The following is a 12,107-nucleotide window of genomic DNA, read 5'->3' on the forward strand; positions in this document are numbered from 1 at the left end:
GTTGTCAAGTAATTTTTCAAATAGATTTATGAAGCTAACTGAGACATAAAAAGAAATAAAGCCTATCTTAAAATGAACAAAGGACAATGGAATAAAAAAGCGCTATTAAAAAGTAACATGTAGCTGAGAATATAATCCTGTGACACTTCTATGGGATCACTGGAAATAGTGCCTAGTCCCACAGCATGTGACACATACCTTCCAGTCTGCTCTGTATTGGGTAATTCTAATGCACTGAGCCTGTAGCTTCAAATTAGTCCTCCATAGAAAAGGATTCCCTGAGCTCAGCAGTTAACACTGTAGCCAGATGTCTGCAGCTTGGTGCCAGTCTCCAGCGTCTCTGCTTCTCCAAGACTCCCAGTCCCAGGCACCTCTCTTGGCTTGCCAGTTCTTTTTTGCTGTTGTGTTTTTGAACCATCTGTGCTTCCTCCTGGAGCCTGGGGTCATTCATGCCAAGTGCTGCCTCCCCACCCAGAGCTGATCCTCACAGCCAGCCCACTGAAGCCGCCCGGCCTCTGAAATGCATTTGATTGTTCTATGTGCTGACATCAAGACACATGGATGGTGGTGTGTCTAAGCAGTGTCTGAGGGGCTGAAGCGTTGGGCTAAGCTCCTTTTTCTCCTGTCTGATCTGTACCTCCCTAAATCCCCAGCCTGCCCAAGGAGACACCTGCATGGAGCAGGCTAGGGACTAGAGGGATCTTTGCTCTGTTCCAACCTTGCTGGGAGGGGAGCCCCACAGCTCCTGGGAACCCCATATTCAGCACCTTGTCCACATCCATCCCAGCATCACCCAGTGCATTTCCAGTCCCACAGGGCCAGCAGCAGCCCTTGCCCTGACCCCATGTGTGACAGGAGGATTGGAAAGTGCCACACACAGTGCACCAATGTGAAGATAGCTGAATAAATCCTGAAATGCTCATTCAGGCACTGGTAGGTAGCAAAATCAGCATTGTTTGGTACTGCAGTAATTTACTGGGTATTATTGTGGTGCCAGGGTCCTGCCTAGCTTGACTTTGACCAAGCCTGTATAGTTACTGTTGAAGGGGGACATGTGGGCAGCCTGTTGCCATCTTTCCTCTGCTGTAGAGCCTTTTCTGGGCTGCTCCTACACCTTTTTCTGATCTTTTTCTGTCACACCAGTAAAAAGGGCAGGCACCGTTTTCTGAGTCCTTCTTGCTTATGTCAAGGCACTGCCTCGTAGCACTCAGCTGTCTTTGGCTTCAGCTTCATTCATGTTCCAAGTCTGTACTTCACACAGCCTGTGTAATGTGGTACTTTGTGCTTGTGGTATCTCCTGCAAAGCCTCCTGAGGGCAGAAAGCCCATCTCCACACTGCACCGTGCTGTGGTGGTGCTGCTGCAGCCATGACCTGGCTGCTGCTCACACACTCCCTCAGAGGAGTCACAGCCCTGGTTCTCCTGTTCCTCATTCCCTGTGTGGGGCAAGTGTCTTGTATCCAGACAGCCTCACAGCAATGGTTCACCACAGTTTAGTCTGGTTTGCTTTGGCTGTTGCTATTTCTGGTCAGGCCTGCCTTTTGGCTTTGAGGGTGCAATGAAAAATGGTTCGAATGTCACCCCTTTGGGCTGAGGCTGCTGCCATGTGCCAAGCCTTGTTCCCCAAGAACAGCCCATCCATGACCTTCCTTGAGCACCTCCATGACAGTCCATCTTCAGAAACCCCAGGAATATTACACAGCAATTGTGCAGCTCCTGGCATGAAATGTGAACATGCTTCATATGACACTTTGCCAGGAGTGGACTGGGATGTCACACAACAACTCACCACTGGTATTTAACACACTCTGCTGGACATGAATGCTTGGGTAGACAATAAGTTTTGCCTTGGTGTAACTGGCACAAAGAACCAATGTGCCAGCACCTGTGGGAGCAGATGGCTTGCCTATTTTCCTCCAGACTTTGAGGCTCTGAATCTGTGCTACATCCTTTCCCAGCTTCACAGAAAGCTGCAGATGAACCAGCTCCTGTCAAATTTCTTCTCCTGCCTGATGGGACTGGCTCCAAACTCAGCTATTGCCATTGCATAGTTAATTTCTGAAAACTTCTGGTTGTCCTCTAGAGTTTAAAACTAAATGCTGAAATTATGGGGAAGAGACCCAAGCAAACCACAGCAAGATGTGTGACTAAAAGCAAGATGATAATCAGTGATCCCCAAGAACTGGAGAATCCCTTCTCTGTTAATTACCAGGGACTTGAGAGCAGGCCCTGTTGGTGGACAGCAAGGCAGCTGGCAAGGGGCTGCCCAGGAACACTGCTTCAAGCAGAGAACAGTAACACCAGAGCTTGCCTTGAGTTCCTGAAACCCAAGCCTGCCTCTCACACGTTGCAATACAGAAAGGATGCCGACTGACCATTTCTAGCTCCAACAGGAATTTTCTCTGCCCTGTTGACAGTACCTGCTGTATCGTTTCCCCAGCTGGAAAAACTGGGGAATATTTCCCTAACTCAATAGGAAGCTCAGGTTTAAATTTAGTAGCTGCTTTTAGAAAATACTTCAGGATTGGTGGACAGGCGGCTGTGTCAGTACTGCTGGCTGTCACTGCTGTCTCCTTAGGGATGAGGAAAGGCTGCACCAAACATTCAGGATAAGAATAGCAACAGAGGACTGATACTACACTGGTGTTCAGGATGGGTGAGATGAACGTCTCTTCCTCCTATTTGCCTTTGTAAGTGATCTATCTCTCTCTTTTTTTTTCTTAGGGGTTTTTATATGGTGTGGTAATTTTCACCCTACATAAAAAGTCCTAAGTATCATCAGGGAGGTCCATGATCTTATTTCCTCTTGGCAGGAAGGCGTTTGGATTTTAGGTATAACAAAAGTTTTAGTCCACAATGGCAAGAAAATTACTTAGCAATCTTCTGTATATTTGTTTCTATGACATTAGGTAATTCTGCTCTCAGGAAACACTATGTTGTACACTATGTTTGGTGTGTATAAACACGCCAAATCTCTAGTGGAGAACACTAGAGAGAAATATAATTTTACCTTAATAAAAAGGTAAGATAAGTTGGCCATTTGGCAGATCCTTGCCTGCAACACAGGAACACTGTCAGTGCTTGGAATTCGCTCCTATTGTCCCTGGGCTGAATTGCTTTGAAAAAGGTCACATGAGGAGGAAAGGAAGTTTTGACTTTCACGTGCCTGTTATTGCTAAGGAAACCACTTCCTTGGTATTCACATATTCAGCATGTCTCCAGTTTTGGCACTCTGACAAATGACATCGTGCTACTGCATCAAGTAACAAAGAAGGGTGGAGAAAGCTGTTAGATAACTTCACGTGTTTGAAACACCAGTACAGCCCTTGTAGGTCTGCCAAACTTCAAGTGGGCTCTATAAGAGTTAGCAGGGCCCTTTGTTAGCTGCAGATGAGATACCTAGAGTTCAGGAATGTAGAAAAAAGGCTCTGGTCTATATCTCAGCAAGCTCAGGTAATTCAGAGATTTCCTGCACTGTAGCAATGGCAATCTTCTTACACCACTGTAGATACTGGGAGACCAATCTTCTACTACAAATACACATGAATTATTCTCTGTGTAGTATTTATTGCAGCTTTCAAGTACACAGTCACCTTTTCTTTGGCATTCAGATACCAGAAAGTTGAGTATCCTCAGGTAATGTGGCAATTTCATTAAAGGCACTTGGATTTGAACTTTGGGTTCATGGGACTTTTCCCATTTTTCTGATTTCTTACTCAAACAAGGAATTAGAAAGAGTGACAAGCAACTGTTGCTTAGGACCGAGAATCTCCACCAATGAGGGTCTGTGTTTGGTTTTTGTTTTGTTTTTTTTAAAGAGGATTGAAGCAGAATTTATTTGAAGTAATGCATTTGCAGATCTCAGTCTGGCAAGAAGAAAATGTATCATAATTAGGCTTATTTCTACTCTAAGAGAAAAAAAAAGTCTCGTATGCTTCAGGCTAGAAGTGGGTTTCACTGTAAATACACAATAGCTACTGAGATTACTGGGACCAAGCGTGAGGCACGCACAAATCACAGGAATTGAACAGCTAAAGCCTGGCTCAATTTACTGAGAGGCTACTGAGCTTTTGATATGTCAAGATCTATTTGTTTAAATGTTATCTGTAAAAACAACATAATGTAGTGAACTGAGCCTGGGACTGGGGAGGCCAGAAATCAATATTCTGATCTTGGCCCTACCTCAGATGCATTTGGTGGCTCCAGAGTAGTTGTTTAATTTTCCTGCATGCTCACTGAAGGTAAAAAACAGTTCAAATATAATCTCCACGAAAGAGTTGCACAGATCAGTTCCCAGCTTCTGTGTGCTTCTCTGAAAACCTAAACTGTTATATAAATGTTACCATTATGTGCAGGATGTCTAGAGGTTGTCTCCAGGAAAATACATACCATTGTACTTTAAGATCTGAAATATCAGATGCCTTAACCCCACGAAGACTTCAAGCACAGCCTGGTGGCAGCACAGAAGCCACCAGGGTATCTGCTATGTTAATGTATTTTTTTTTGTTTTCTTTATGTTTTTTTAAAAAAACCTATTTATTTATTTATTCCCTTAAATGTGTTGAAACAGAATTATTTTTAAAGTAGTTCAGGTGTTCTCTCTCAAGAGAGCATCCTCATTTTCATTCCATCTGTGGCAGGAATAGACCATACTTCAACTGAAGCTATTTGCTTAATGTAGAAATAATGTGAAGAGTGCCTATGGCCTGTTTATTTAGGAAGAAAGACTAGATAATAATTGTGATTTCTTCTGGCTTAAGACTTGAAAATGTGCTGGGGTTCATGTTGCACTTATTTTCCCTAATATCTTCACTTCTAGGTGATTATCTTATTAGAGGCTTAGCAAAGCTGCATCTGAGGTGAAAAAAGATAGGTAAAAATGGCTGAGTGAAGCTATAATAACTTTTTCCTGCTTTTAAAAAATAAAAACACTGAAACAACAACAAAATCAGCCAATGAGCAAAACCACAAATTATTTTCTATAATAAAGGAGAGAAATATGGGATGCCTTCCTCTCCCATGCAGCAAATGAGTTCTGAGTAGAGGACGAAAGTACCCAGGTCCCAGCAAATCATGCACTTTTCCAGCCTAAAAGAGAAGCAGTTTGTGAATTATGAAAAAAAAAAAAAAGCTTCGGAGTGGATGTTTGGAAATTGCTAAGAAAAAGCAAGTGCTAAAACAATAGGGTCTACAGTTACAGGTATGTATATTCTAGTCATTAGTACTGGCAGAAGAGAGCCCAGCACCTCTAAAACCCGTGGGTTTTGTTTCCCATGTTAGTCAACACTCATGGTACTGTTGTACCACAGTTGTTAGCACAGGCTCTGGCTGGCAGGTGGTAGCTACACCCAAACCTAGACAAGGTTTTGTTCACCATCAGAAAACGTTTGAAATATTCACTATCTTCAGTGGGGAAGCGAGTAGGGAAAGCAGTGCATGTGGGTGATGCTTTCATGGCAGCCTAGGTTGCTAAGGACACAGCCTGCTATGTTGCTAAGTAGGCAGGACCAGGCAGAGCCAGTAAGTCTGGAAGCAGCTGAGTATTTAATAAGCTGCATGCTACCATGCATTTACATAGTGTAAGTTGTAGTAAAGTCCTAGCAGTGAAGGTCAAAAGTGCAGGGCTGCAGGGCTAACACCCACACAGACCACATCAGAACCCATCCCGTCCTCAGCTGAAAAGGACTTGGAGAAGAAGCACATGAAAATGTGTTTCAGTTCAATCAAGGAGACTTTTAAAGGTCAAAAAGCTAGAACGTTAAAAATAACTGATGTTAAAGCAGATGTGGCCAGATCTGACAAAGCTCTTTTACACAGAGGTTGTGGGATATCTTTGTGCCCCCCATAAACCAAGTGTAAGGAATGCAGTGGAAAGGAAAATGAGACTCCTGTCCTTCATGGTTTACACATCTAAACCAGTGACCCTGGAAAGCAGTGCATGTGGGTGATGCTTTCATGGCAGCCTAGGTTGCTAAGGACACAGCCTGCTATGTTGCTAAGTAGGCAGGACCAGGCAGAGCCAGTAAGTCTGGAAGCAGCTGAGTATTTAATAAGCTGCATGCTACCATGCATTTACATAGTGTAAGTTGTAGTAAAGTCCTAGCAGTGAAGGTCAAAAGTGCAGGGCTGCAGGGCTAACACCCACACAGACCACATCAGAACCCATCCCGTCCTCAGCTGAAAAGGACTTGGAGAAGAAGCACATGAAAATGTGTTTCAGTTCAATCAAGGAGACTTTTAAAGGTCAAAAAGCTAGAACGTTAAAAATAACTGATGTTAAAGCAGATGTGGCCAGATCTGACAAAGCTCTTTTACACAGAGGTTGTGGGATATCTTTGTGCCCCCCATAAACCAAGTGTAAGGAATGCAGTGGAAAGGAAAATGAGACTCCTGTCCTTCATGGTTTACACATCTAAACCAGTGACCCTGCTCACTACTGTGATCTTAAGGTTCTTTCATGTGAATCCCTTGACACTTATTTCCCAGTGTGAGTATTTAACTATTTCCTTGGGCATCATGTCACCCTGACACTGCTGAACACCAGAGCCCTGTCTCCAGCAGTGGCTCCTGGCAGCAGGCTCACTGTCTCTTTTCTCTCCCTCCTTGGCAAAGGCTGTTTCAATGCTGACAGAGCTATCAGTTTTGGACAGGCAAGCCCATGTCTGATTTCACTTCCTCTAGTGTAATCACAGACTTCAGCAACTGTGCTTTTTCACCTACACCAATGTAACCAAGATTGAAATCTGTCCCACAGCAAATATCCATCAGGGCATATCAAAGGAAAAGCAGATCAGGAGAGAAACAAGCAAAACAGCACGTGCCATTCAACTTTGCCAAGGCAGATTTCAAATTAAAACCACCCCAGAGACACAGGGCTAAAATGTAGGACAAAGTAAACCACTGAAAAAAATAACCCCAAATTTCCAAACATGGATGTCCTATAGAACGTTTTAAAATTACTTATAAACTTGAAAAGAAGCCCGCACAGAAGTTACAATATAAGAACAAAGTCAATGATCACCATTCTGCTGCTTTTGTTAATATCTTGGCCTTGATATGTGTGCCCATGGCAGCTACCTGCTTGGGTTGGGTACCCTCTCTTACAGAGCAGTAAGAGAGCAACAGGATACCATCCACAACTGGCTTTCTAGCTGCTAGAAAATAACAGGACACCACACTTTAATTAGATAATTAAAACTCTTGTTGCTGCTTTGGTACATGCCAAGGACACTCAGTTTCTTGGCAACAGACCTCAAATTTTCCTTCTTTGATATCCAGGTCACAGCCACATGGATGAGAGGCTCTTTTCCAGCAGCAGTGCAGGGCAGTGGCACACAACTTCCCATCCTGCTGACAGCATCCCCCTGAAGCTCAGCATCTTTCAACTAGAATTATAAGAGCTGTTAAATGTTAAAGCCCTTCCAAAGGGTAGTTTCTCAATATTTGCAAAGGTCAGGGGACATGTAAGCATGTTAAAACTTAGGTAGCTCTGTGCGACAACAGCAACTTCTTAACATCAGCAGCAAGATTGCCTTGTCTGGTTCCAGATGAAGAACATGACTGAAAGGGTACAGAGAGGGAGAAGAAAAACAGCTATTTCATACCCAGCTCTCCAGTTTCTTCAAAAGTTAGGTCTACCCCATCCCTGACCCATCATCCCACTTTCTTACGACAAAAGGGAACACTGTCCTAGAAGAGTCTACCTGCTGTCCAGGCTATGTGTGGAAATCATGTATTTTTCTGAGGAGCACTGACCTGGTTAGCCAGCTGGAAGAAAAGCCCAGAGCCCTGACCACTGGTACCAGGTCTTTGCCTGAGCTGCCATCATTGAACAGCAGAGAAACCTTCACACAGCCTCAGGATTATCAAATCTTTGATCCAAGTGCTGTCAATCCATATGCAAGGCACAGGTCCTCATTCCCAGCCCTGCTTCAACTGAAAAGGCCCAAAAGCCCATGCATGTTTTTGACAAACAGGTATTTTTTCACAATACTGTATTATAGAGCATGCTACCAAGGAGCAGATGAGACAGAACAAATCATACCTACCAGACCAGTCACACTGCTTAATGCACTGCTGGATGGTGCCCAGCTAGTCTGGTGATGAGTGACAGAAGAACATATATAGGTTAATGCTCTTTGTTAAGTGTCAGCAATGTATTGCATTATATTCCTGAGAACAGCTGAGGTGAATTAACCACAGTAACCACTCACTGCTCCTTCAGACAGTCCTGAAATTGTATCTGTCCTGCTGCTGTGGTTGATGGTACCTTCTGGGCAGATGTGAACTTGTTCAAAGCTAACCAAAAGCCAAGCGACCAGGTTAGCATAGTGCCAATCCCCAGCCAATAAACTAGCCCATGCAGTATTAGTTTATGCTTGCTCCTACACTAACCATCACTTGGTTTTGGTCAGCTGGGAACATGACTAGAAGAAGCTTGCATCCACTCAGAAAACATAGAAACAGAGCATGACAAAGATGATACACCAAGTATTGTGGTAACACTGGGTTAAACGCACTTCCCTCCAGCTACTTCAAGCCAAGGAATGGTTACTGAGACCATGCCCTCTACAGAGGTTTTAATCTGATAATGTAGGTAGAAGACAAGGTATTTGCATTCTTCTGCTCTCATGTATAGCCTACATCCATGCCTATGTATCACCACTTAGCTCTCAAAAACATTCTTCAAGTTTGATTATTTTTCATTAAAAAAATTACTGAGCAATTTCATCAAAACAATGCTGCAAAGTGAGATTTGGCAGAATGGGTGGAGATCATATGTTCTACTGCCTGTTCTGAATTTGACCTTGCACTAGGGACAGGTGAGGTGAACAAAGAGCCACAACAAACTGAATTGCCTTCATATTCTGGCAATGAACCTAAGACAATACCAGTGTTGTTTTTTTTTCCAGAGAATAGTCCAGCCCTGTAAGGTTGATAACTCCTACACAGAAGGGGAAATTAATTTTTAGTTAGAAGACGACTACTTTTTCTACAGATGAAGACATCTTAAATACTGTTATTGTTTCATAAACAGCTAATCATCAGATAGTAGCCATCTTCTACATTATCTCCTGTGGAACAAAGCACCCAAGACCTCCATGGTTATGTTTTGCATGAGCCATCACTGTCTATATCCAGTCATCTGCAACATCTAATAAACCACGGGTCAAAGAAAAGAGCGGGTTAGACAGCCCTGGCAACCTCACCATTCTGTATGAGCCAGATCAATAACGTGGCCTATTGTAGTTGGGACACAGGTACAAGTGGTTTCAAACTATGATTCAAGATGTTTGCTATTTATATTTGGGTTATGTTGTAAAGGGAACATTCCACTGTACGATGGCGTGCAATTCTAACATACCAATCTGTCCATGGAGGAAACCTAGTTACCAGCTAAATTCCAGAAAATTATTACACAGTATTAACACACAAAAAATATGTAGTTAAGTCAGACAACAGGAAAAATAAATTTTGTTCTTTTTTTTTTTTCTAAATAAACAATCTTAATGAAAAAACTGTATTAGTGGTAATACAGAACATAAATTATTTTCTAAAAAAGAGTAACTCCAGGAAAAGTTTCAGACTTCACACAAGCTTGTTAAGGGGCAGTTTAATTTGATTTAGTACAGCTTGCTTTTTAAACTTGATTTTAGATAATTATTTTTCCAGTTACTCATCATCTCTCTGTCTCATATGTAGAGTTAAATGATGCCTATCACTTTTTCATTTGAGTAGTAAAGATTGCTGGTTTATTTATTTGTATTGAAATGGTGCTTCTCTTTTACTACCCCAGATATTAAGACAATAATATCCTATCATAGAATCATAGAATGGTTTGTGTTGGAAGGGACCTTAAAGACCATCTAGTTCCAACCCCCTGGCATGGGAAGGGACACCTCCCACTAGACCAGGTTGCTCAAAGTCCCATCCAACACGTCCTTGAACACTTCCAGGGATGGGGCGTCCTTCCTCTCAACTATCCAAATACAAATTGAAATACTAGTTTTAAATTGTAGATCTAATGCCAGTGAGTGGAATAAAACAGGACTCCTTAGAAAGCATCACATTTCCCAACTCAGAAGAAAGGTTTTTTACTTCATTATTGCTTCCCTCAACAATGACTTAGTCTTAATTTTTCACTGCTGTTTGGTGGTATTTCACTGATAACACGCTTTTATCATGGGATGACTGCTCAAAGACTCTGGAGAGCAATGCAATTTTCCAAATTCAGTTTTTAATTATTAAGCATTCATCTCTCAGATCATCCTGGCAGCAGTCTCTGAGAACAGGCATGGAAAGGAATTCCTGTAACACTGAAGCTCACGCTCCCTTTAATGTAGGAGTAAGGCATGTTAACCAAGAAACCTACTGGCCATTCTATTTCTTATCTAGAAAAGGAGAATCTCCTGACTTCCCAAAGGTATTATTAAACATTATACAAATATCTATAATCACTGTAGAACTATGTCCAGATTTTGTTTTGACTGTAAATGTGATGATGCCTGTGAACCAATCAAAAGAGATCTTTCAGAAAGATGAAATCAACTGTCATCGTCCTGCAGCAAAAATTTGAGATCTTCATTCTTCCTCAGCTGATGTTTTTTCATTCTCAAAATCCCTCACGTTCAGATATAAGTGCTTCATCAACAGATTTTGTATGCATCTCCCCAGCATAAATCCCATAATGCAACTGGTCATCTTCTACAGTAGCCCAGGACATCTGCTTGGTAGAGAACCTTGCTGCCCACTCTCCTGAATTGCTAACAACAATGACACCGCCCAAGCCCCCAACTCGTGTCTTCATGTAGTCTAATGCAGCGTCAGCAGCCATCTCTGGTGACATTCCTGAAAAGAAGAACAAGGTAACTTCATGGTATCTCTCTTGAAATAGGTTTTAAAATTCCCTTAAAGTTTCATCCCTCCCCCCGGAGGAGCCAGCCAAATCTAACTCCTCCTTCAGCTAAATCAGTAAGAAATTTCCAGTGTAGCAAAGGAAGTGTTTATAGGAAGGCCATGGACAGTTGTTACTAGCTGCAATGGTATGGTGCTGCTACAAAGGCAGGATTTAAGTAGTTTCAGATCGTGAATCCATTTCAGTGTCTGGTATAGACTAACTCCTGAACTCCATGGTCAAGACCCAACATTTCTTATGCTATCACTTTAAGGGAAAAATGCCAGCTTTCCATCCAAGATTTGTCACAAGTTAGGTCTAAAATATTTATGATTTGAAAAAAGACCACATTAAAACAACAAAAATTTTCAGTCACTATGTTCCAAGTCCACTGGCCACAATGGAGCTCAAAGCATGTACTTCACATTGACATAATTTATGAAAATCCAACCTTGGTGTTACTCTTCCTGAAACTTCTGAAAGTATCAGACAAGATGAGGACTTAATGTACTAGGAATCAAAGAAAGAACTAGCAAAGCAACTTTATGTTTTATGTTATACCTAGTTCATATTTACAGGAATATTTTCTAAATAAATCCAAGTTAATGTGTACATCATACACACAGGCCTGTAATAGCTGCAGAATATCTGTTCACTACAAGTTTTAATATATATTCAGGAATGCAGTCAGCTCAACTGAATTGTTTTAAGACATACACCATCAGTAATGTTATGCAGCTTAAGTTGCAGAACAAAAACTGACCTTCATGCCTTCCCTGCAAATTTTGAGCTAAAACCAAACAAAATGAATGGAGTCAGAATTATTCACAGCACTCGTGACTGACAGGATAAAGCTCCTTTCTCTTACGTTACGGGTGACACTGTGACTATTCAAGTCAGTGGCACTGACTTCAAAGGGTCAGTATTTCACTGTTTGATTTTTTCATCAAGACAACAGCTGCCACCATAAGACAAAGATTCCAACAGCTGTTAACACTGGCAAAGCAATTCACTCCTGAAATATGAAAGTAAGTTTTGCAGCACTGGTCCAAAAGAAGGTATTTACTATGTGAAATACTGAATAGCTGAAGAGAATTATGGAAGAACTCTGTAGTTGTTCTTAAATATGCAATTTCAGCTGACTGTTCAAGGACTCAAAAAGTTATAAGTTGAGGGTTTGTTTCCAGAGCCTTCATGGAAACGTGGGGGGGGGG

At 42.1% G+C, this 12,107-nt stretch overlaps 1 protein-coding gene across 1 annotated transcript in view; it reads right to left on the bottom strand.

The window, feature by feature from the left end:
* Positions 1–10,500: 10,500 nt before the first annotated feature.
* The window catches only part of ASRGL1 (asparaginase like 1), a 19,016-nt gene continuing 17,409 nt past the window's right edge, over positions 10,501–12,107 (bottom strand). Inside the window, exon 6 of the mRNA XM_010003337.1 lies at positions 10,501–10,847. Coding sequence (XP_010001639.1) covers positions 10,612–10,847 — 236 coding nt within the window. The 3' untranslated portion in view covers positions 10,501–10,611. The remainder of the gene's footprint in view (positions 10,848–12,107) is intronic.

Source organism: Chaetura pelagica, unplaced genomic scaffold, assembly GCF_000747805.2.
Source record: "Chaetura pelagica isolate M959 unplaced genomic scaffold, ChaPel_1.0 scaffold150, whole genome shotgun sequence".
Lineage (NCBI taxonomy): Eukaryota > Metazoa > Chordata > Aves > Apodiformes > Apodidae > Chaetura > Chaetura pelagica.